The sequence below is a fragment of the Eulemur rufifrons genome, chromosome 7, assembly GCF_041146395.1.
Source record: "Eulemur rufifrons isolate Redbay chromosome 7, OSU_ERuf_1, whole genome shotgun sequence".
NCBI classification, from domain to species: Eukaryota; Metazoa; Chordata; class Mammalia; order Primates; family Lemuridae; genus Eulemur; species Eulemur rufifrons.
In genome coordinates this window covers 265,836,365-265,862,773 of record NC_090989.1, presented here as the reverse complement: position 1 = coordinate 265,862,773, position 26,409 = coordinate 265,836,365, and the positions used below count along the sequence as shown (strand labels likewise).

General features: G+C 41.8%; 1 protein-coding gene across 1 annotated transcript; it reads left to right on the top strand.

Moving 5' to 3' along the window:
- PTGR1 (prostaglandin reductase 1) lies at positions 1-21,575 on the top strand. Its single transcript, XM_069476678.1, has 10 exons — positions 1-83; positions 1,676-1,791; positions 3,163-3,208; positions 4,510-4,566; positions 7,000-7,167; positions 11,294-11,411; positions 14,211-14,366; positions 16,660-16,768; positions 17,680-17,798; positions 21,308-21,575. The coding sequence occupies exons 2-10, from the start codon at positions 1,686-1,688 to the stop codon at positions 21,416-21,418; spliced, it is 990 nt and encodes a 329-aa protein (XP_069332779.1). The 5' UTR covers positions 1-83; positions 1,676-1,685; the 3' UTR covers positions 21,419-21,575.
- Positions 21,576-26,409: the final 4,834 nt, after the last annotated feature.

Genomic DNA, 26,409 nt, shown 5'->3' with positions numbered 1-26,409 from the left:
CCCACCCTCTCCTGGGACCCGCAATAAATCCAGGCCCTGGGCGCTCTGCCGCACCTTCCCAGTGGTGGAACTTGCGGACTCCTGTAAGTAGACACCCTACTTTCCTTTCTTTCTTTTTCTCCCGATGGGAGACGCGTGCAAAGCCTGGTTGCATTTCCGGGACACTGCGTAGCTGCCTGCGCTGGGGAAGGGGCTGGCCGAGGACCTGGCGGGACTGCAAAACTGGGGCAAGGGTGGAAGAAGGAAGACTGGGGTGGGATTCCACATACGGGCGGGCACGGCGTGGGGCGAGCGTGCACCGACCGGGACCGCGACAGGCCCCCTTCCTGAGGTCGGTGACACTGTCCCAGGACCGCTCCTGCCCCTCGGGCCAGACCCATTCCAGGGGTGATTCTGAACCTGTGGCAAGTTCAGAATTCCCAGTGTTGCCGTTTTGGGAAGAGAGACATGAATACGTGAAATCTAAAAAAGTTGAACTCATAGAAGTAGAGAGCAGAACGGTGGTTACTGGAAGCTGGGAGGGGTTTGGAAAGGGAATGCGGAGTTGCTGGTCAAAGAGCACACACTTTCAGACAGACGGGAGCAATAAATTTTGAGATCTATTGCATAGCAGGGTGACTATAGTCAATAATGTATATTTCAAAATAATTAACAGTAAATTTCAAGTGTCTTTCCATAAAAATAATAGGTAAACTAAATGACAGATATATTCATTAGCTTGATTTAATCATTCCACATCGTATGCATACATCAAAACATCACAGAGTACCCATAGCATACAATTATGATTTGTCCATTAAAAATAATATTAATTAAAAAAAAAAAGGAAGCCGGCTGCGGATCGCATCGCCCCAACAGCTCCACTTGCAATGCGGAAGTGTCCCCTCCGGGCTAGGAGTGTCCCCTCTTCCCGGTACTGGTCGTGGGACAAGGTGAAATCTCCAGCCATTGCGGGCTTGTCTGTAGCGGATTCACTCGTGGGGAAGGAGCGGCTCCCACGTGATGTGGGCGAGTTCAGTCCTAGCCTCGCGTCCTGACCGAGAGCTCGGGCAGCCTCAAATATCGCTGGGTTTTGTGAGGCGGCAATTGTAAACTCAAATCCTTGGGCCAAAGGAAGGGCGCACCAGAAAATGGGGCGGAGTAGTGGCGCCACCTGGTGGTTTTCAGGTGTTCCTGACACTGTTTGCCTTAGAACGTGTGGCTCTATCCGTCTGAAAGAGGTGCGTGTGGACTTCTATTAGGTTCTTTGCGTTTGATGCTTTTTCTTAGGATTAGCTTCATGTGAGGGGAGAAACTGGGAATGTTTGCATGCCTGGTAGCTGTTCAGTGCTCTAGAGGAAACTCTAGCCGGGTGGTGGTTGGGAAGAATTTCTGTGTCAATTTCCATTTTTTTCCTTGCCTTGGAGGTGTCTTCAGACCTCAGTTTCCTCATCTGTAAAATGGCAATGATAATAATGCCTATCTTATAGGGAAGTTATGAGGATAAAATGAGGTAATAAGAATGAAGCACTTAGGATGGTACCAGAAACAGTAAATACTAAATGAATGTGGTTGATGTTATATGATAATGAGAATTATTATTACGGTTGTGCTGTCTGGGCTCAGTGCAATGGCTAGGGAACTGTAGGAATCCAGTCACTTCACTGCAGTTGACTACATGTTCGCTGTGTTCTAGGAGCTTCAGGATGGTTCTTGCTAAAAGATGGACCCTGAAGAAGCACTTTGTAGGCAACCCTACTAAGAGTGACTTTGAGTTAAAGACAGCTGAGCTCCCACCCTTAAAAGATGGAGGTAAGTCACACTCAAACGATTTCAGAGTTGAAGGGACTGTGTCAGTTAGCCTTTGCTGCAAAACAAACTACCCCAAGGTTTAGTGACTACAAACAACAATCATTTATTAGTTCACAATTCTTTGGATTGGCAATTTGGGCTGCGTTAAGCTTGGGTGGTTCTTCTTAGGTCTCATCTAGGCTAAATGGTTAATTTAGGATGGGTCTCACTCACATGGGTGGTTAGCGTGCTTTCTGCTGGGGTGCATGCCTCACTTCTCCTCTATGCAGCCTTTCTAGCAGGCTAGTTTGAGCTCTGTTCTCAGAGCAGTCCCAAAGATCTACAACTGCAGAAGCTGGCAAGCTCCTTTTCAAGCCTTTACTTGTATCATGTTTGCTAATATCCCATGATCAAAGCAAGTCACATAGCCAAGCCCAGATTCCCCAGGGTGAGCCCAATGGTGACAGTGGGGTAAGCAGTGTTGAGTAGCTGTGTGCGCGGCACAGACTGCAAGGGTGTTTATAAGGGTAGGTAAGCTTTTGAGACAAGCGGATGCAATCAAGTAGCTTGGCAAAGTTATCAGTCCCATGTAAGTTGTAATAGCCACAACTCGGATTCAAAGTTCCAGAGAATGTGCACATGAGGGTAACTCTAGAAAAAATGTATATTTTTTTAATACTGCCTGGGGCTGGTAAGGAAATTCTATGTGAGCAGAGTAACATAATGGTTACAAATATGGCCTTAGGCAAATTACTTAACCTAAACTTAAATAAAATTAAAACAATATATATATATATATACATATATATATATATATTTTTGAGACAGAGTCTTGCTCTGTTGCCCGGGCTAGAGTGAGTGCTGTGGCATCAGCCTAGCTCACAGCAACCTCAAACTCCTGGGCTTAAGCGATCCTCCTGCCTCAGCCTCCCGAGTAGCTGGGACTACAGGCATGCGCCACCATGCCCCGCTAATTTTTTCTATATATATTTTTAGTTGGCCAGATCATTTCTTTCTATTTTTAGTAGAGATAAGGTCTCACTCTTGCTCAAGCTGGTCTCGAACTCCTGACCTCGAGCGATCCACCCGCCTCAGCCTCCCAGAGTGCTAGGATTACAGGCGTGAACCACCATGCCTGGCCAACAATATTTGTTGAGAACATCAAATGACATGTGTAGCATGGAATGAGTGCTGGATAAATAACGTCATCATTATTATTATTAACTGGGCTGGGCCAAATGTGAGAATCCTTCTTGTCACTTCAATGGAAAGCACAGATGAAAAAAACAACTCTGAAGCAGAAACAATATCTATGACTATTTAGAATGCCAAAAACAACAAAAGCATCAGCCCTTGAATTTCTAATTGCCTATGGAATGCTTTATTTTGTAGAGGTCCTGCTTGAAGCTTTGTTCCTCACTGTGGATCCTTACATGAGGTATTATTTTTCTCCTAAAAATGCTTATGTTGTGTATTGGGTGCTATTTGGAAGTAATTCCCCTTTTAAAATGTCCAGCTGATTCAAAACACTATCACTTTCCCTCTGTCTCTCCCTGCATAGTATCAGTCATGGGATTCATGGATACTCTTAGACCTTTTACAGCCAAAGGTCTAAGAAGCTTGGGGAGGGATCACCTTGGTCCCTTTATTTTACAACCATCTCCTATCTGTTCTGTTGCCTTTTGTTGCTCACCAGAATTGCTTCCAGAAAAAATATGAAAAGAATAAAGAAGCCCAACCCCAATTTTTCCATTTCCCTACTAGAAAATAATTTGGATAGAGGCAGATGCTAAGGCTAAAATCAGCTTTTCTTGCCTTCCATTGACCTAAATTCTTTTAATGTAGGTAATCTGTAGTTGACTAAAACTTGCATACTCAGCAAACAACTCAGGGAGGAGAGGGAATAAAAAGCCTTCTTGGGCCACTAAGTCCTCAGTAATTTTTTGCTGATGTAAATAATATAGCCATCATCCTTTTAAATATTTTTTTCATAGCTGATTGATAAAGATTTAAATCTCAAGTGAAAAATTTAGTTTAAAAATGTTAATTAGGCCGGGCGCGGTGGCTCACGCCTGTAATCCTAGCACTCTGGGAGGCCGAGGTGGGCGGATCGTTTGAGCTCAGGAGTTCGAGACCAGTCTGAGCAAGAGCGAGACCCCACCTCTACTAAAAATAGAAAGAAATTATATGGACAGCTAAAAATATATATAGAAAAAATTAGCCGGGCATGGTGGCGCATGCCTGTAGTCCCAGCTACTCGGGAGGCTGAGACAGGAGGATCTCTTGAGCTCAGGAGTTTGAGGTTGCTGTGAGCTAGGCTGACGCCACGGCACTCACTCTAGCCTGGGCAACAGAGTGAGACTCTGTCTCAAAAAAAAAAAAAAAAAAATGTTAATTAGCATCCCTTTTTATGTTAGCTAATGTTTTGGGTAACAAGTACCCAGTGGTGCCTAGGTTATATTTTAAAAGTCATTGGGAGCAACTCATAGTTCATTGAATGTGAGGGTAAGACTCTCATGTTGATTCGTAAAAAATCCCATCAGACTGATTCTCTGGGGTCACAGAGCAGAACTCCCTCTTACAGCTTTCCTCCGCCATCTCACCCAGTGGCCCTGCCCTCGTCTATCTGGCTTTCATTGCTGCACATGCTTACCCGGCAGTTTTCCACTTGGCTGGAAGCTCAAGCAAGTTTTTCCCAGATGCTCTTGTGTATTAAGAATGGCTTTTTTTTTTTTTCAGGCTAGCATCCAAAAAATTGAATGAAGGTGACACAATGATGGGGCAGCAAGTGGCCAGGTAATTATTTCCATTTGTCCCAATGCTTGGAAAATGTTTCCTGTTCACCTCGTGCCAGGCCCTCTCTCTGTCCATTGCTCCTACAATTTCTTCAGCTTGTGTGGTTTTCACTCAGTGTTTGATCTCGGAAGCAACTTGGGAAATCCTGCCCTGTTCCTGACTAATTCGGGGGGAGGGAAGGGTGTGAACTTGTCATCATTTCAGCCTCACTTTGCCATCCTTACTTTTAATTACTAAAAAAAAAAAAAAAAAATTATACATCTGGTGCATGATTATCATAAAAATTGAAGGAAAAAAAATTTTTATCTTGGAAACTGAAAGTTCCCCCAACACCTGAACCTTAAAAACGATTGTTGTTAATGTACTATTTCAAAAATTGTTCAATACACATACTTCTTAATATGTTTTCAAATAGGCTTATATGCCCTTTACAAATTGCTTTTTCTCACTTAATATGTTATGGATATCTTTTGTTGATAGTACATAAATATACCACCTACCTTTTAATAGCTGCAAATTACTTCATTGTATTCTGCCATTTAACTACTACTACTGATAACTATTTCCAGTTTTTTGTACTACAAATAATTCTTCAAGGGACTGTATGTATCTATATGTGGGTGTCTGTGCATTCTTTGCCCACTGGGTGAGTATTGCTTTACATTAAATTCCCAGAGATATATGGCTGGGTGCGGTGCCTCATGCCTGTAATCCTAGTACTCTGGGAGGCAAAGGTGGGAGGATCATTTGAGCCCAGGAGTTGGAGACCAGCGTGAGCAAGAGCGAGACCCCGTCTCTACTAAAAATAGAAAGAAATTAGCCGGACAACTAAAAATATGTAGAAAAGATTAGACGGGCATGGTGGCACATGCCTGTAGTCCCAGCTACTCCGGAGGCTGAGGCACAAGGATTGCCTAAGCCCAGGAGTTTGAGGTTGCTATGAGCTAGGCTGACACCACTGCACTCTACCTGGGCGACAGAGTGAGACTGTCTCAGAAAAAGAAAAAAAGAATAAACTTGTATCTTTACAACCTTTCTCTCCAAGCACAAAGTATGGCTTTCCATTTATCCATTTTGTCTTATCTCCCATTAACAGTTTTCTTCATATAGGTCTTATATATTTCTTACTAATAGTCAAAGAAACATACACATATTTGTGTTTGCTTAATTGGTAAGTTATATTTTTAAAAATATAATACCCCGTGTTGGAGATGATGCAATGATACACTCGAACATTGGCAGTGGAAGCAGAAGTTGGCACAGCCTTCTAGAAAAGAAGTTAGCAATATGCAGCAAGAGTTACATATGTTTTAATAATCTCTGACCTAGTAATTCCTTTTGTAGAAATATGATCGAAGGAAATAAATTCATATTTATGAATATCAAAAATATCATTTGCATTAGGAAAAACACTGGAAATAATCTAATAATGGAGGAATAATTAAATTCATTACAGTTTTTGAAGGATTCTTACTAACATGGAAAAAAGTATAAATTATATAGACTAGTATAATGTAGGGAGAAAAATTAGGTTACAAAATATATCCACTTACTTCAATTATGTAAATACCTATAACGTACATTTTTAAATGTATCATTGATTGCCATAAAATGCACCAAAATGTTAGCAGTTGTCTTTGTATTGTGGGATTAAAGCTGATATTTTATATGGTTTAAATCTTCTAGAGTCAACACGTGTTATATATATTTATGATGGGGAAGACAGTGAAGAATGTAAGAGTGGGAGGGGATGAACAGAAAGGGAATCGTAATCAAGACTGAAAGGGGGCAGCTTAGAGAGGGAGGCGCAAAGCCCGGGGGGATCAGTACCTGGAAACCAATGGGGGGGAATTTTGTGTTGAGTAGAGTAGAAAGGCGCAGTCAGATAGCAATGAAAGAATATCCACGGGATTTTGCAATCGGAGGTTGTTGTGACCTTAGAGGGGGTGGAAGGCAGGTTGCAGCAGGTATCAAGTGAAGTTTGGCTTTAAAAGGAAGAGAAAAGAGGGAAGTGGGAGGGAGAGGATGGGACTCTGAGATGGCAGAGTTGAGCTTGCTTATATGCGGAGTGGAAGGGATGGTAGAGAGGGCAATGTTAAAGACTCAGGAGCAGGAGGGCTAGGGCATGGATAGAGGGAGGCCCTAAAGATGAGAGGAGACTGGTGTCCAGGGCGCTTTGAGCCAGAGGATAGAGGCCTCTTGCTTAAAATGAAGAGAAATGGGTGAGGACAGGGACAGATGCTGGGCCAGGTGGGAGAGTCCGTCTCTGATGGCCCCTGTGCCAAGGGCTAAGAATTAAGATGGAGAGGTGTGGTAGGGTATCCATCATGGAATACCAGCCTCAGTGCCCTTTTGTCAACACTAGTCACACAGTGTCCCCACTCCCTTGAAAGGGAAAAGGTGTCACATGCCCTAATGTGCTTTATCTTTCAGAGTTGTGGAAAGTAAAAACTCAGCCTTCCCAAAAGGAACTATCGTAGTGGCTTTTTCAGGCTGGAGAACACACTCCATTTCTGATGGGAAAGATCTGGAAAAGCTGCCAACGGAGTGGCCGGATACAATACCACTGTCTTTGGCTGTGGGGACAGTTGGCATGACAGGGTGAGTTTCATGGGTATATTTCATTTGTTTGAATACCTTGGCACTCTGGTTTTCCAAAATGGTTTGTCCAGAATTTGGTCAACAAAAAGATATTTGAGGCATTGTAGGCTCAGGGGCTGATTAGGGGAGATGGTAGGAATAAGAAGGGAAGAAGATCAACCTAAGTGTCCACCAGTGGATGACTGGATAAACAAAATGTGGTATTTATACACAATGGAATACCATTCAGCCTTTAAAAATAAGGAAATCCTGTCATTTGCAACAACATGGATGAACTTGGAGGACATTATGTTAAGTGAAACAAATACCACATGATTTTACTTATGTGGAATCTAAAAAAGTTAAACTTGTAGAAATAGAGAGTAGAACGACGGTTCTGTGGCTGGCGGGGCTCAGGGGTTGGGGAGATGTTGGTCAAAGGATACAAAACTTCGTTAGGCAAGAGGAATAAGTTCAAGAGATCTATTGTACAACATGGTAACTATGCTTAATAACAACATATTGTATACTTGAAAATTGCCAAGAGGGTAGATTTTAAATGTTCTCACCACAAAAATGATAACTATGTGAGATAATGCATATATTAATTAGCTCGATTAGCCATTGCACAATGTAGACATATTTCACAACATGTTATACACAATAAATATATATACACATATAATTTTTGTCAATTAAAAACAAATAAGTAAATAAGTAAAAAGAAGGGAAGAAAGGTGGGCAACAGTTAGCTTTGGGACTGAAGGAAAGAGGAGGAAAATCAGGTCAGAGACCCTCAGGTACAGAGAAGCAACATGGGCATGATCCCTCCCAAGCAGCTGGCACATGGTGACTCACGGGAACCAGCTCCTCCTGTCCTGGGAGGCTCCTGGCTCCACTCAGCACCTTCACTCCAGAGTTTAAAAAGGGAAAGAGAGTTCAATCTGCCTGGGCCTTTCTGCACTCTCTTCTTCCTCACCTTTCCCTGTATTCATCTGAGTTTCCTAAAGTGTAAGGGCATCTGAAATTTAAATAATTGAGATGAACCACAGGTATGGTTGTACAGTCACTCAACTTGGTACAGATATAGAATGCTCAAGCTTCTTGTGGGCTTATCATTCTGACTCCCGATCAGTTAATCCTGTGTGTTCCACTCTCCAGATCCCAACTGAATTTTAGATCCCAAGTTTCTTTTTATGCCCTGGAGAAGCAAGGTCATTGCCTTTGGGGTCCTTAAAACTTTCCTAGCCTGGAATTAATTTATTTCTTTTCTCTAAGTTGTGGTTTTCTTCTCTCCCTTCTTTCTTCCAATCCTCCCTCCCTTTTCCTTTTTACACTTTGAAGGACTTCTAAAGAATGACATGGAAATATATATACCCCCAGATGATCAGCCTCTTACAAAAACAACTCCCATACATCCCAAGTTCATATTCCATTCAGAATTTGCACTCCTCAGAATTGCCATTGCCAAGGATATCGTTGCAAAATTAGAGGACGCTTAATACCTTCTTCCATTCAATGAGTGCACACTAACCCGAATTGCAGCACTTCCTGGTCTTTCCTGCAAGCCCTGTACCGGCTACTGGTGAGAGCTCTTCCACTCGCTTTGTTATCCCACCCATCCTTCCCCATGGACTGTGAGCAAGGTGTGGGAGAATAGAGGAGGAGGTAGACATGTGGAAACCTTGGAGCAAGTCTCCTGTGACTTAGGGAGAAAGTAACTTGTAAAATATGAGGTGATCTTGACTCTTGAAAGAGAAGATAATTTATTCATTAGTGTATATTTCTTATTCATCTGTTCCAAGCCCCTAAGGAATATACTTTTACTCCAAACCACCTAATACCAGTGGTTCTCAGTGACTCAGGGGGAGCAGTTATGCATGCCTGTTTCTAAGCAACAAATCACCTATTCTTTGAGACTTCCTGCCATTATGAGTGACTGACCAATGGGATGGGTCAACTTTCGAGAATGCTCAGACTTCTGCTATAGACTATAAAAGAACTTTGAAATCTAGGGTGTCTTTCATTTGTCCAGACTCCACCGATTTGACATTCCCTCAAAGTCTTGCATCATTTCCTTCAATTAAGTTGGAAGAGCTCCTGTGTTTCGCTCTCCAAGCTGTTGATTCTATTAAATCCCTCTTAGTCCAAAGTGCACCTTTGATTTTCTCTCTAGAATTTCTTTACTGTTGGCTTCTTTGTCTTATCTCCATTTTATTTTAAAAGGAGGTGATGTTCGAGAAAGGCCTTGTGTATCTTGGATTGATATGTCTAATTGAAAGCTGACTCTGGAAATACCTAGAAGGTGGATTGGGGGAGGGGATGCTGGTTGTCATGGGTGGAATAACATAATCAGAAAATGTACCCTCTGCTTCTCTTTTGGGGTTAGGCTAGCTTGCCCAGAAAACTCTGGTATCAGCATTCATTAAGGTAGTGGTTCCCAGGTGCCAGCATTCATAAGAATCACCTACAGTCTTATTAAAATTAGCATTACCATAGCCATATCCCAATATTTCTGAATCAGTGGGCCTGAGAATCTAAATTTTTTTAATTTTTATATTTTTGAGACTGGGTCTCACTCTGTTGCCCAGGCTAGAGCACAGTGGCATGATCATAGCCTACTGCAGCCTCAGACTGCTGGGCTCAAGTGATCTTCCTGCCTCAGCCCCTCAAGTAGCTGGAACTACAGGCGTGCGCCACCATGCCTGGCTAATTTTTAAATTTTCTGTAGAGATGGGGTGTCGGTATATTGCCCAGGCTCGTGTTGAACTCCTGGCTTCACTCGATCCTCCTGCCTCGGCCTTACAAAGTGCTGGAATAACAGGTGTGAGCTCCCGTGCCCAGCCAGAATCTAAATTTTTAACAAATATTCAGGTGATTCTGATGCAGGTAGTGCTGCGTCCATCTTTTGAAAAACACTGTGTTGAGGGAATGTTAGATATTTGAATCCTTAGGAAAAGTGCTGCCTATGCCTGTTCCTGCCTTCCCTTCAATGCCCACTTCTCATGGGCCCCAAATATAGTCAGAGGCTAAATAAGCTAAAGTTATGCCAACACATAGTTTCTGTTTTTTACAGAAATAACTTTACATGAATTTGTCTGCAATTTTGCAAATGGTTTAACAACCACCATAATAGGTATGGATTTTATTGGTTCAGACTCAGGAATACAAAAATATCGCTTAAAATTTTCTGCTACTGAACCCTATTTCTATCTTAAGCCCTCATTTTGGCAGATGTAGTTAAAAAAAAAAAAAAAAACCCTCAGTTAAATTCAGTGATTTCTCACATCATTTCAGGTTTAAAACTCGGGATTTCCTTTTTCTTTTCCCTAGGGTTGATGCAAAGCCCCAAGGGCTAATACAAGTTTAGTGTCAGTAGAGAGGGGACAGCAACTTCTTGGTCTTGATCTGTACTGGCCTTATGCTGGTCTCCTGCTCAAGGGTAACTTTTTCCATTGAGTCTTCAACCCCATCACTTTCCAAGCTGGCTGTCTACTGAGATGTGGGGGTGTCTTCACCCAATCCTCATTAGTACTATCTCTGCTATATCTTAGTAGGCCCAGTAGTTCTTTTCCTGCAGGCTCATTTTGACATCTCACTTGGGGTGATATGGGAAAATTCCAGAAGTTCTTCCATACAAAGTACATAGGCAGCACTTGGGAACCATGGAAAGTTCCAGATGCTCTCTCTGACCCTGTCATGTCTAGACATATCAGAACATTGTATCCACTTTGTGGCTATGGCAACATGATAACATGGGGGTTTTCCCCATGAAGTTCATCATCTCCCAAGGAATTATGTGGGAATGAGGCAAAAGCTCTCTATTTGCGGAGCCCCAAAGTTTAAGGGGGATATATCTTCTTTCAGTCCTGAGATTTGGCCTAGGCATGGACAGGATGCAGCCCTTTTCTAGCCAACTCTCCATCCCCTCCCTAGTGCACATCATCTTGATTCCTCTCTGGGAGCAGAAAGGCAGGAAGTAAACCAATAGTGGCTGGTAATGGGTAATACTCATTTCTTTTTTTTTTTTTGTCTTTTACCTGGACCCATGGCACTGGGCTGCCGAGAAGGCCTTCAAGGTATACATAAATGAGTTATAGGGGAAAGAAACAAATCTATTCACATATCCTTAATTTTCTTCCCTTAGCCTAACTGCCTACTTTGGCCTACTTGACATCTGCGGTGTGAAGGGTGGAGAAACAGTGATGGTTAATGCAGCAGCAGGAGCCGTGGGCTCTGTTGTGGGGCAGATAGCGAAGCTCAAGGTAAGCGTCTTCCTCTAGTAACAACCGTTTATTCAAGACCCACAGTGTGCATTGGGAATGCAACAGTGACCCCAGCAGAGCTTCTTTGGCCTCAGGGAGTATATAATCTAGTGGATGTTGTTCAGAAATTGGAGATTAAGAAAGAGAAGAATGGGAAAAACAGCAAAGATCAGCTAAACATTCTTATTTGATAACATTGCAAGTATCAAGTCAGGAATGGCCTCCATCTAGAGTAGTGAGTTTGTAAGCATTAACTAGTTTCATATTTTTGACTGAACATTCTCTTGCTACAGCTTAATCTCCTTCATGATCATCCCCAGCAATAGAAGGAGGGACTAGAGATCAGCCAACTAAGAGTCATTGCCCACATGGCCCCATTGCAAAGGCTATTGGACTAAAAAGAAATGGGCATTCATCCCAAAGCAATGAAGCAATAGCTTGGGAACTAACTCCTGGGAAGTAGTCAGAGCACAGAAATGTTGGTTCCTGTTTGGGCAGATGGCTCAAGGGATCCAATCTGATGGTGGGTATATATACAAGGCAGCAGGCAACTCAGACATAGTCAGGATTTGTTATTAATGTTACATAGTGGGAATGTTGCAAGTTGGTCTGGCTTGTCTAATCCTTTGCTAGAGGCTGGGATGCATGATTCAGAACCTAGTTCCTAAGGGGACAAGTTAGATGGAAGAATATAGTATAACCAACAGCCAAGGGCTCAAGCTGGTCTCCAGTGCTAATGGGAGCTTAGAATATATACATATGGAGGCTACCATAGAGCTTGCAGAAATAATTTATTTAAATAAGTAAATAGGAATTGATGTTGAATTTTATCAAACACCGTTGTAGCATTTATCAGGTTAACTTTTCAGTTAATGAATTAACTTTCCAACATCAAGCCATTCTAACATTTCTAGAGTAAGGTTTACTTACATCTGGTATATTATCGATTTATACCTTTGTAATTGATTTCATAACATTTTAAATAGAATTTTTGTGTGTATATTCATAGGTGAGTTTGGTTTAAAGTTTTCTTCTTGTTCTGAAATTTAGCTAGAGTTGGGTTATGCTAAACTTACAAAATAAATTAGGGATATTTACAATATTCTAATTTCAAATGTTTTATTAAAATTCTAAGGGATTTTTTTTTCCCCAAAAGTTTGATAGGATTTGCCCTTAAACCTATTCTTTTATTATTTATTTATTTTTTTAGAGATGAGGTTTTGCTATGTTGCCCAGGCTGGCCCCAAACTCCTAGGCTCAACTGATCCTCTTACTTCAGCCTCCTGAGTAACTAGGACTACAGACACATATTGCCATGGCCAACTTAAACCTCTTCTTTTGTATTTAAATTTTCTATTCATTTTATGTGTATTTCATATAAAAAGCAAATATTTGCATTTTATTTTTCATCCCATCTGAAAGTCTCAGTGTTTTAATAGGTATTAATAAATTTAAGCCATTCATATTAATTGTCATAACTAGAATGTTTGGTCATATTTATATTATCTTATTTTGTTCTCTGTTTATTACTACTTTTCTGTGTTATTTTCTCTGTTGTTTTCCCTCTAATTACTTAGAATCTTTTTTTTTTTTTAAGAGATAGGTTCTCGCTCTGTCACCCAGGCTGAAGTACAGTAGCATGATCATTGCTCACAGCAGCCTCAAACTCCTGGGCTCAAGCCATCCTCCTGCCTCAGCCTCTGGAGTAGCTGGGACTACAGGCATGTGCCACCATGCCCGGCTAATTTTTTTTTTTTTATTTTTAGTAGAGACAGGGTCTCACTTGTGCTCAGGCTGGTCTCGAACTCCTGACCTCGAGCGATCGTCCCGCCTCCGCCTCCCAGAGTGCTAGGATTATAGGCCTGAGCCACTGCACCCAGCCTAAGACATTCTGATAGGTTGTTGGAAATACTGATTTGGAACTCAAGAGAGGGGCATGGGCTAGAATTAACAGAAACGGGAGTTAGTCCTCTGCACGAAGGAGGAAGTGGGGTCCTAAGAGTAAATGACATTATCCTATGAGAGCATATAGGGTTAGAAGGGAAACGGATCAAGGATGGAGCTCTTGCGAAATAGTGTTTTCTTGAATCATGAAGGAATGGAAAAAGTATATGACTGTCACTGTTGGTACGAAGATAAATGTATGAACCCATTTGGGGTCTTTCCCACTTGAAAATGCACAGTGGCTCATATTCTTGTCTTCATGAAACATTTATAGAATATAAGAGAGCTTTCTGAAGAGCTACTTTCTATGTACCAATATAATCTCTTATCTTATCCTGAAAGTGCTTTTCATAATGCTCTCCAGTTCCTCTGTGGTTAGGCAGCAGCCAGTCCCGTGCTTGTGGGCAAATCAAAGGATAAGGGGACAGTGACGGGGCAGTTACCATGAGAGCTGTCCTTGAGATGGGAGTCACTCTGCTGAGCCAGGATAATAGTCTAAAGAACCACTGTACCAAGAGATAGAATACACCTCACTGGAAGGAAGAGAAGCCCCAAAATAAAGAACCAAGGAAGTCAAATGAAGAAAGTGTTTAACAAAACCAGCAGGTTGAAATGAACTGCAAACCAAATAAATGTAGAAGGGATCTCTTGGGTGGTCAGAAGCAAGCTGAGGTTGAGTTGTAGGCCGGTTCAGGGACTAATTTCACCTTTGGGGTCTGTTCCATTATGCTATTTCTCAAACATGTGGCTCAGCACTTAGAGGGTGGGTTTGGGGAACCTGATCAAACCAGACTACGAAAGTGGTGTTGGTCCATGTTTGTGGCTTATTAATGGTTTCCTTTTCTCCTCATTTAGGGCTGCAAAGTTGTTGGAGCAGCAGGGTCTGATGAAAAGGTTGCCTACCTTAAAAAGCTTGGATTCGACGTTGTCTTTAACTATAAGACAGTAGAGTCTTTGAAAGAAACTTTGAAAAAAGCCTCTCCTGATGGTTATGATTGTTATTTTGATAATGTAAGTATAAACTTGACTTAATATGTGATTTATTTATAAAGTATTATATAAGGGAATATATTTTTAGCATTTCCATCTAGAATATATGTATTTATGCCTTTAAAGAAAAAAACTTTGAGCTATAATTCACATGCCATATAATTTACTCTGAAATTTAAAGTATAGAATTCAGTGGTTTTTAGTATATTTACAAAATCGTACAACCATTATCATAATTGGTTTTAGAATATTTTTATCCCCCCCAAAAGACACACTATTCATTAGCAGTCACCCTCCATTACCCCCCCAAAAGTGGTCTTTTGTGACTGGATTCTTTCACTTAGCAAAATGTTTTCAAGGTTCATCGATGTTGTGGCATTTATCAGTACTTCCTTTTTTAATAGCTGGATAACATTCCATTGTATGAATATAACATATTTTATTTATCCATTTATCAGTTGGTGGGCATTTGAGTTGTTTACTTTTGGGGTATTATGTATAATGTTGCTATGAACATTCATGTGCAAGTTTTTATGGGGACGTGTTTTCATTTCTCTTGGGTATGCACCTAGGAGTAGAATTGCTGGGTCATATGATAACTTCATGTTTAACATTTTAAGGAACTGCCAAACTGCTTTGCAAAGTGATTGCAATATCTTACATTCCCATCAGCAAAGTATGAGGGTTCCAATTTCCCCACATTCTCACCAACACTTGCTATTATTCGTCTTTTTGATTATATCCATCCTAGTGGGTTTCAAGGGATATTTCATTGTGATTTTGACTCTCATTTCCCTGTAGCTAATGATACTGAGGATCTTTTATGTACCTTTTGGCCATTTATATATCTTCTTTGGAGAAATGCCTTTTCAAATCCTTTGCCCATTTTTCAGTTGGGTTATTTGTGGGGTTGTAAGAGTTCTTTATATATTGTGGATACAAGTCCCTTGTTAGATTCAGTCGATTTTCATTATTTGCAGTAGTTATGTTCTATAGAGTCACCACCAATGCTGAACCATTGCTCCTAGGGAAAATATGTATATATATACATATCTTACATGGATTATAATCTTAAATTCTAAAAACAGCTCATCCTAGTAGATTCTATTTTATTTTATGAAAGAGAAAAGGGGGTTCAGAAGTGTTAAGTAACTCGCCTGTGGCTTCCCCACTAGCTAATACCCCCAGTGTTGGGATTCATACCCCGTCCAACTCTCCCCAGAGCCAGAGCTTCTTGAACTCCACTGCACTGCCCACTACTGTCTCCATCCTCTTGTCATCTCTGTATGAGAGTTGAAACAGGAAGCCTTGTTCAGCCTCAGCAAGGAATGCCTGCATCTTTTTCACTGCTCTGTGCATGTCTGCAAGTGACCAGGAAAAGCTCTGAGATTAATGGTTTTGAGGTTATAAATAAATTTTAGCAAGTGTAATCCAAATTGCAAATGTGAAACCCACCAACATAAGAATCGACTGTATATGGCTTGCAAATATTTTCTCCTATTCTGAGAGTGTCCTTCACTTTCTTGATGGTATTCTTTGAAGCACACAAGTTTTAAATTTTGATGAAGCCCAATTTACTTTTTTCTTTTGTTGCTTGAGCTTTTGGAGTCATGTCTAAGAAGGCTTTGCCTTACTCAGCGTCATGAAGATTTACTCCTATGTTTTCTTCTAAAAGTTTTATAGTTTTAGTTCTTCTATTCAGGGCTATGATACATTTTAAGTTAATTTTTGTATATGGAAAAATTATGGAAGAGGTCCAATTCCATTCTTTTCCATGTGAATATCCAGTTGTTCTGCACCATTTGTTGAAAAGACTGTTTTCCCCCTATTGAATTATTTTAGTATTTGTGTAGAAAATCAATTGATCATAAATGTAAGAGTTCATTTTTGGACTCTCAGTTCAGCTCCGTTGGCCTATATTTCTATTCTCCCACTGACTTGATTAACTTAGCTTTGTAGTAAGTTTTGAAATCAGAAAGTATGAGTCCTCCAACTTTGTTCTTCATACACCTTTTGAGTATTTTTCCATACTTTTAAATTATAAGACAATGGGATTATTGGGCTGATCAGAGGACCCCAATATATAATAAAGTAAAATTTATGTTATATAAGGTATATTCTTCGAGTCAAATGGAAACGGCTATTTCTAATGTCTTTCTCTAACTGCAGTTTTCTGCATTGTTGTTCTAATTCAATCAGTTTTGTTGCTACTAAAACAAGTATTATGAAATAATGATTGTGACTTAATGATTCTCCTGAATCTTCTAGTGTTTAAATTATTTGAGGTTTTATTTTTGTTTTCCTGTCTATTTAGGTAGGTGGAGAGTTTTCAAACATCGTTATCCCCCAGATGAAGACATTTGGAAGAATTGCCATATGTGGGGCCATCTCTACATATAATAGGACTGGCGTACTGCCACCAGGTAATGAGCACAAGCACGTGGTCACAGTTGTAGAAAGGCTACACATGGAGAAGATTCACAAATATGGTAGGCCAGTGACTGTCAAAATATTATTAATAGAGCAATGTTGTGTGTGGAAACTAAAAGAAAAATTAAAAATATTTTCTTACATTCTCGATGAAATATAACAACATAGTATTCATTAAGATAAAAATATGTAAGGCAAGGCACCGTGGCTAATGCCTATAATCTCAGCACTTAGGGAGGCTGAGGCAGGAGGATCACTTGAGGCTAGGAGTCCAAGACCAGGCCTGGGCAACATAGTGAGACAAAAAAAAATTAAAAAATTAGCCAGATATGGTGGCACATAGTAGTCCCAGCTACTCCAGAGGCTGACATGGGAGGACCACTTGAGTCCAGGAATTTGAGGCTGCAGTGGACAATAATTGTGTCACTGCACCCCAGCCTAGGTGACAGAGTGAGACCCTGTGTCTAAAAATTAATTAAAATGAAAATATATAATTTCATGTATTTTGTGCTAAATCAGCACAAAATTAGATTTTGATATGGAGAAAAAGTAGGATCCCTTACAAGGACTCTTGCAATTATATTGGGTCTATCTTTACAACACAGAATAATCTCCCCATCACAAGGGTCTTAACTTAATCACATTTGCAAAGTCCTTTTTGCCACGTAAGGAAACATAGTTACAGGTGCTGGGGATTTGGATGTGGACATCTTTGGGGGCGTTATTCTGCCTTCCTCACAGTGCATGTGGGTTAGACAGCAGCCCCACGGCCCGGACAGCCGTGGAGGAGGTGGAGAGGGGAAGCAGCAGGAGAACGGTGACAGGGACCTGCACTGCTTGTGTTTTCACCACGGCCACCTGCCTGGATCCTGTCACCCAAACATGCGACACCTTTTCTTCACAGGACCAGCCCCGGAGAATGTCATCTATCAGCAACTCCGCATGGAAGGGTTCCTCGTCACCCGCTGGCAAGGAGATGCCCGCCAAAAAGCTCTGAAGGACTTGCTGAAATGGGTCTTGGAGGTAAGGGGCTCCAGAGCCGCCCCTCCCATTATACATTAGGTCCCGGTCCCTTTTGCCTCTCAAGACTGTCATTCTACCAATTCTTACCTCTCTCTGCTGCGTCGTCGGTTTCCCCCTGCCTACTGGGTCCTTGTATTTAGAATATAAGCATTCTTACTTTTCCTATCTTGAAAAGGAAAACAATACAAAACAACCCTCTCTAGACCTCATTTCCACGCAAATACAAGTCCCTGTCATTTCTCCCCCCTTTATGACAAACTACCTGGAGGTGTTGCCTACATTCACTGCCTCCAGTTCCTCTCTTTCCATTCTTCCTTGAACCTACATAGCAGGCTCTTGCACCGCTGCCATTCCACCAAATCGCTTTTGTCAAGGTTACAGATGTCCCTCACATTGTGAAATCCAGTGGTTGAGTCTTAGCCTCACTTGACTATGGGAAATGTTCGACAGAGTGCTCACTCTCTCCTTGGTTTTCCTCACTGATTGGTCCTCCTCAGACTCTTCTGCTAACTTCTTTTCTTTTCGCCACATTAATAATGGAGTGCCCCAGGACATGGTCATTGGACCTCTCCTTCTCCATCCACACTCTATCCCTTAGTTAGCTCATCTAGGCTCATAGCTTCAAATACCATCAATACGCTGACAGCTCCCGATTCTATCTCCAGCCTGGATCTCTCCTCTGAACTCTAGCCTCGTATAACCAGCTGCTCAACAGCTGCATCTGGAGGCTTAGCACATCTCTGGCTTAACATGTTGGAAACTAAATGTATTTTGATTTTTCGTGCCAAATCTGCTCCATAATCAGACCTCACCATCTCAGTTATGGCAACTTACCCTTCTAGTTTCTCAGTCCAAAAACCCTGGAGTCATCTTGGATTTCTTTCTTTCTTTTAGATCCATGTCTAATCTGTCAAGAGATCCCAGTGGTTCAACCTTCAAAATATATACAGAATCTGATCACTTATCCCACCTCCTGTGCTGCCACTCTGGTCCAGGCCATCATCCTGTCTGGCCTGGATGTTTGCAGTAGACCCTGTCGGGCTCCCACCTTCGCACTTCCCAGACAATTCCCAATGCAGTGGTCGGAGCGATCTTTTAAAGCATGAATCAAACCGTGTCATCTTCATGCTCCAAACACTATAAAGCTCCCCATTTCACTTACAGTAAACCAAAGTGCTCAGAATCAGCAAGTTTGTGCACAACCTGGTCCCTGACACCTCTCTGACTTCATTTCTCAGTGTCACCCCATTTACACGGCCCATCCTCCTTTTGCCACTCTACCCCTCTGCAACTTCTCGCTTCACTCTCTCACCTCCTTCGAGTCTTTGCTAAAAAGTGCCTTCTGGATGAGGCAACTTTTAAGATGACACTATATTAAGTTGTAATCCCCCTTAATTCCTGATCTTTCTTACCCTACTTTTATCCATAGCAATTAATTATATTTTAAAATAACATATTCTGTAATTCACTTATTCATTTATATTTATTGCCCATCTCCCTCCCAGGAGAATATAACCGCCATGAGGACAGCCGTGTTCATGCATTTTGTGTTCTGGTGGATCTCCAGCCCCCAGAACAGTGTCAGAATCAATGCAGGCACTAGATAAATATTGTTGAATGAATGAATGTTAGAGGGGCGTGTACATGTGCCATAACTCTTTCAGGTCCCAGATCAGAAAGAGCCTTCTTTCATATACCAGAAGAAGCCAACCCCATGGTTCTGTGCTGTGATCATTTTCCCATCTTACACCATGTAGAGTTGTAGCCAATAGAAATCTGAATAATCCAGGTGCATTATTTTAGTTTCAGATGGGGAAAATATCATGCTTTCTAATTCCTGGCCAATGGTCGTTTCCCAGTTTAAAGAAATAGATTACTCCTGCAGGAGCCACTGGAGCTTGGCCCTTTTCCCAGTCTAATACTTGGAGTGCTGGGCTGGTCTCTCCCCAGGGAGCTGGGAGGAGCTGAATTATTTTTAAGCTCCCGGTGTGTAGCCTTCTTGCCTTGTGAGTAAAATCTAATGTAGCCCATCCATGATTACAGCTGACAAGAAACCACTGAGCTGGTGTCCCTAATGCTTCCCTCTAACAAAGTGAAGCTGATGATAGTTTTAAGTAACTAGTGAGTTGGCCTAATTTCTTTCTCATTCTCTGGTTTTTATCTCATTCCCTAGTTTTTTGAATACACTTTTTATTTTAGAACAATTTTAGATTTATAGGAAAACTGGGAGGATAGCACAGAGAACTTACACATATCCTGCAACCTACACCCTAATTTCCCCTAGTATTAACACTTTACATTAGTATTTGTATCAGTTTACTAGGGCTGCCAAAATAAAGTGCAATAGCCTAGGTGGCTTAAAAAACAGATGATCTTTTCTCACAGTTCTAGAGGCCAGAAGTCCAAGATCAAGGTGTCAGCAGGGTTGTCTCTTTCGAGGCCTCTTTCTGACTTGTAGATGGCTTCCCTCGTCCTGCATCTTCACGTGGTCTCTCTGTGTGTCTGTGTCCTAACCTCCTTGTAAGCACATCAGGCGTTGAATTAGGGCCCACCGATGTGGCCCCATTTTACCTTAGTTATGTCTTTAAAGACCCTGTCTCCAAATGCAGTCGCATTCTGAGGTACTGAGGATTAGGACTTAAACATAGGAATTTGGGGGGACCACAGTTCAGTCCATAACAGTATTCATTCTCTATTTTTAACCCCTAAACTGGATTTTAGCTTTCCACCCTACCCAGATTCTTTGCTTCTTCAAGAGCAGGAATGAGTTGGGGCTTCAAGTCAAGAATTCACAGCTCAGTTTCTCTACTTTCTAACTGAGTCACTTCAAGCAAATAATCTCGTCCGTAAATCAATACAGGGTGCTAAACCATCACTGGAATACATTGGGGGAAACTGGTGTTAGGTAACTCAGGTGTCTACGTAAGACCTCCTAAAAATTTGAAAATGTAAATTAGTCCTACCTAGTAAACTATGCCTTGTATTAGAGAGAGAAATGAAAAACCTTTCTCACTAACATGAACCCTTCCCTCCCACACTCCCAAATAAATGTTAAACACATACTGAAAGAGCCTTGGCTTGAAGGGGAGACAAATTATTAGACTGTCATGGTATTTATATTTCCTGAATAGGACCCACCTCTCCAGGGGCCAGATAGAGGTGATGAAGGCAGCTCCTTTCTCCACCTCCTTCCTTCTCTTCTGACATCATTACATTATTAAACTTTATGATACCACTTACTTAGAAATTGCTTGATTACTGCCTTGTGACATTTCTTACTGTGATCTGACACCTATTCTTAAATTCTTCTTATGTGTACTTTGTAATCTGTTACATATACCGCGTGTGTGGATCTTGCCCTCAAATCGACTTCAAGTTCACAGAGGGCAGGGCCTCCATTACCTATTATCAAGGCTCCCATGGTGTACCTGATAAATTTGTTGCTAGGATGAGAAGAGTGACCTTTGACAATATGACATTAACTTATTAAATTTGTTGTTTTGATACAGGGCAAAATCCAGTACCATGAACACATCACTGAAGGATTTGAAAACATGCCAGCTGCATTTATGGGAATGCTGAAAGGAGATAATTTGGGGAAAACAATAGTGAAAGCATGAAAAAAAAAAAAGACACATGGAATCAGGAGATCATCTGGATGATTACTTAATTTGTTTTTCAACATTTAGCACAAATGTATACTGCCTTAATTATCTAAGAAGGAGTAACTGTAATGAGTTTGACTTACCTAATAAAATGCATTTAAGTGGTATGTAATTGGTGACAGGGAATGAAAATTTCATAGTGAACAACAACCAGGCACCTCACTGCCCACTATAGCTCCTTCTGGATTACGGTAGAAAAAAAAGGCTTTGGAGTCTGACAGTTTACTGCTTCTGTGACTTTGGACTTCTCATTTTTCATCTTTAAAGTGAGGATAATAACATCTGTTTCATATACATGTTATACATTTATTTAAAACACCAGCATGATGCCTGGTATTTTTAGGTACTTACTAAGTGTTAGTTAGCCCCCTGCTGATGCCAGTGAATTTGAAGTCATAAGATTACCACCCCTATTGCTTGCAGTTATACCAGAGGAAAGAATCATTTCTGGTGTAGAGGAGTCTCAGGGCCAGCCCACACTGGTCCTTTGTAGGTGAGTCTAATAATGTAACAGACCAAAGAAGGAATCTATCATTCCAACAGTTACAAAAAAGATAACACATGGGAAAATTTATAACCTACAAAAAATGTGCAAGATTTATATGAAGAAAGCTTTAAAGCATTATTGAGGAACACAAAAGACTTAAAATATATGGAAAGGTACCAAGGTCTTAGAGAGGAAGATTCAGTATCAATCAGAAAGATGTTAATTCTATCGATCAATTTTGCCACCACAGAGAGTTCAATTAATTGTACAATGAACCAATGGGGAGAGGGGAAGAGTGTCTGCATAAAAACTCTGGGAAGATGTAATAAACGAGTAATATGGTTTGTCTTTAAGGAAGAAAACTGAGGGGTGCCTGAAGGATAGGGATAAGAGACAAATAGCCCCTGCCCTTTTGTGTCCTCTTTTCTTACCAAACTATTCAATCCTAAAGACATTAGATGGGGCAGAGCAAGGGGACTGCTGGGGCTTGGAGTTGGGGAGCCTCAGTGACCCACAGCAGAGGAAGTCATGCATGGGGGTGTGTGTGTGTGTGTGTGTGTGTGTATGTGCACACGTGCGTGTGCGTGTGCATACACTCATGCACAGGAGGGAGGAGGACTTGGGTGGTGTGTTGTGGCCCGATGTGAGAAGTTGGAGCCCAAGCAAAATGAATACAGCTTCTGAGTCATTGTCCTCAAGCTCAGGAAGAGTGAAGTCCAAGGTGGGTGGGGGCAGAAGAGCATGGCCTGATTAAGGGTGTCAGAGTCCCAGCAGGGTGAGGAAGGCATTTGAATGGGAAGGCTGGCTGGTACAAGGAGTCAAATTCCAAGCAGAGTAAGGAGGGCATCACGCACAGGAGCAGCCCAGCAAGGAGTGGAAGATCCCAAGCAGAGAAAGATGGGTGTCCACATGAAGAGGTGGCCTGGCATGGGTGTGACATCCCAAGCAGGGTGAAGAGACTGTGTGGGAGTGAGCAACCCGGTTCACGTGACTGGGTCCCAACCGTGTTGAAGAGATGCTTGTGCATGGGGTACCCCAGCCCAGAGGTCAGAGCCAGAGCAGAGCTGCTGAGTGGTCGTGCGGGCCGGCACAGGCTGTTGGAGCTGAGACTATAGACATCTGGCCTGGAACATCTTGTACCAAGCAGCCAGGACACACTGAAAGAATGAAGAGGTCAGGTCAAAAGAATACAGAAGCCAGCTTGAGGGGGCTCCCATCAGACAAATCATGGAAAATTTGAGCTCCCAATAGGTAATAGTAATAATGGACTGTAACCCACTGAATAAAAAAGAAACCATGAGTCTATACTGAGATAAATAAATAACTGGATAAGTTGAAAGCTTGATAAGGAATGGAATATTTACGTAGCTTCAAAGTACCTAACCACAGCATACTTCTTAATTACCAACGGTATAGAAGAAGTTTAAAGTGAAGAAGCTTAGAAGATACCACCACCTTAATCAAGTGGCCAAGGTTAATTTAACATCATCAGTAATGAGACCAACCAAACTTGTGTGGCACCTAATGGAACACAATGATCACTGTTTGCTGTAGCTGTAGTCAGCAGGGCTAAAATTTCCTCTAGTGTGCTTGGCGTTATGGGGAATAGCCCTATGATGTCACAGGGCTCCTGTACAGCAGGGGAGACAAAACCAAGCACACTAGAGGAGCTTCTTAGAGGAAGCTCTCTAAGATTAGGTCTCAATCTTAGTGGCCCTGTGTCCCTGGGCTGTGAGTCTCACAAGGGCTTCTCAGTCCTCCCCCTCGCCCCTTTATGTAGGACAGGAAGGCTAAATAAGGCTGCAGTTGGGTAGTTCCCTTCTCCTAGGTTGATTAGGCTCTGGTAAAATAGTTTCTCTTGAGGACAAACTTTATTAAAAAGAACAGAATGCTCTAGGAATATTTCAAAATGCCTACTTTTCCCTTCCCCCCTGCAAAAAGCATAAAGGTATCTTTCTACAATCTCCACCAATATTCAGGAAAGTGTGCGGGCACCCCCTAAAAGTGAGCCACTCCTCTGTTTTTAACTCTCAAACTTGTCTACACTGAGCTGCCAGCAATTCCACGTTATAGTTTTAAGTTTTATTCCCTGGTACAATGCCCATGAGATTTTGCTCTTGGGCTTCCACTCCAGTAAGCTGTGATTCTCTGTATCCACCCGTCTGTCTCCCCAGTTTTGGGGACAGTAGTTTGCCTTGTGACCTCAGTTCTCTGCTGGATCTAAAAAGAGTTTGTTGCTGGGTGTGGTAGCTCATGCCTGTAATTCCAGGACTTTGGAGGCTGAGGCAGGAGGATTGCTTGAGCCCAGGAGTTCAAGACAGCCTGGGCAACATAGAGAGACCCTGTCTCTACAAAAAAAATAAGAAAAAATAGCTGAGTCTGGTGGTATACACCTATAGTCCCATCTAATTGGGAGGCCAAGGCAGGATTGCTTGAGCCCAGGAGTTTGAGGCTGCAGGGAGCAGTGATCATTGCCATTGCACTCCAGCCTAGGCAACAGAAAGAGACTGTGTCTCTTAAAAAAAAAAAAAAAAAAAAAAAAAGATGAATGAGCATACAAAATGTGGTCTATCCCTACAATGGAATATTATTAAGCCAAAACAGGAATGAAGTACTGGTACTTGGTACAACATGAATAGACCCTGAAAATATGCTAAGTGAAAGAAGCCAGACACCCAGGGTCACATATTGTATGATCCCATTTACATGAAATGTCCAGAAGAGGCAACTCTGTAGAGACGGAGAGTAGATTAGTGGTTGTTTGGTCAGGGGATTATCAATCCCTCCACAACCCCCATAGGAAATGAGAGGTATTATCTTTTACCAAATAGAACTTGAAAGGCTGTTAACTTGCGTATATGGGCCTGGAGGAAGCTAGAAATGAGATGTGAGACTCACAACCCGAGATTAAGTGGAAGTTTGAATAAAAGGGATGAACTCCGACTCCTGTCCCTGCATGCAGCGGCCTTCTGCCTACTCCTGAAACCAAGGGGTTAATTTCATCAGGTCTTCCTGCACTGCTTGCTTTTGGTTGCTTGTTTTTTTTTCCCCTTTTTCCAGTGAAGTTGAAGGCCAACTCCTGCTAAATGCTGAAACTTAATTTTCACTGGCTACTTTACAGATAATGTTCCTAAGTCACCACAGTAATGGTTGCTTCAGCTGTTTTTCAGGAACTTGGGCCAGCTCCTGTCCAGTTCAAACCAGTTGAGTCCACTGACCCTTCAACTGGGCCTGCATAAGTGTCCCAGAGATGGCCCTTGACATCAGAGGGCCAAAAACTCCACCCTCAGATCATGCTAGTGCCATTTTCTGTACACACGTCCTATGAAAGGCCAAGAACGTTTGCGCAGAATAAACCTGTTGCTTCATTTTTCTCCCATTGCCAATTGCCTTTCCCCCATGCTTTAGACCACTCCACTTCCCTAACCCATAAATATCCTTAAGCCTTATATTCCAAGAAGCAGATTTGAGAGCTGTTCTCCTACCTCCTTGCTCAATGGCCTTTCGATTAAATCTTTTCTCTTTTGCCAAACCTGTGTCACAGTGATCGATTTACTGCACACGGGCAGCATGGACTTGGACTTGGCCAGTGACACTCCTGAGTAATGGTAACCAGGCTTATGTGCCCCCTGCTGATTAGGAGAGCCTCCTCTTGAGAAACCACAGATCCGTCTGAAGAAATTATAATATTCCAGGAAAGATTAACAGGCGCTGACATTTAGGGTCCCAAAGGCAAAAACTAGGCAACACAGTAAGCTTCTAACTCAGAGACCCTGGATTTTAGTTGGAAACACTGACCAGATCAAACTTTGGATTGTCTCCCTTGGGGAGAGAAAGTACAGTGGTCCCCCGATATCTATGGTTTCACTTTCTGTGGCTTCAATTACTTGCGGTTAACCTTGGTCCAAAAATATTAAATGGAAAATTCCTGAAATAAACAATGCCCAAATTTTAAATTGTGAGTTGTCTCAAGTAGCATGATGAAATTTCTTGTCATCCTGCTCTGTCCCACCCACAACTTGGATCATCCCTTTGTCCAGCATCTATGCTACCCACCTGTTGGTCACTTAGTAGCTATCTTGGTTATCAGACTGAAAAAACATAGTACATATAGGGTTCAATACTATCTGAAGCGGCAGGCATCCACTGGGGGTCTTGGACCATATCCCTGTGGATAAGAGGGGACTCCTGTATGTATTATTACATGTGGGAAGAATGAAAGGATGTGATCAAAACAACAGACTATAGTAGAAACAATCCATGTGCTCACCACAATGAAGAGAAGACTGTATTTTCCAGCCTCCTCTGCAATTAGGCTAGGGCCACGTGACTGATTTCTGGGCAATGGAAGAGAATAAAGTGATTCTCAGAGATTCCTGAACTTTCTTGGTTCTAGTGTCCTTAGCACCATGATCATTTTCCATAGTTTCCCTAGGCCAAAAGAAATACCTACCAGTTC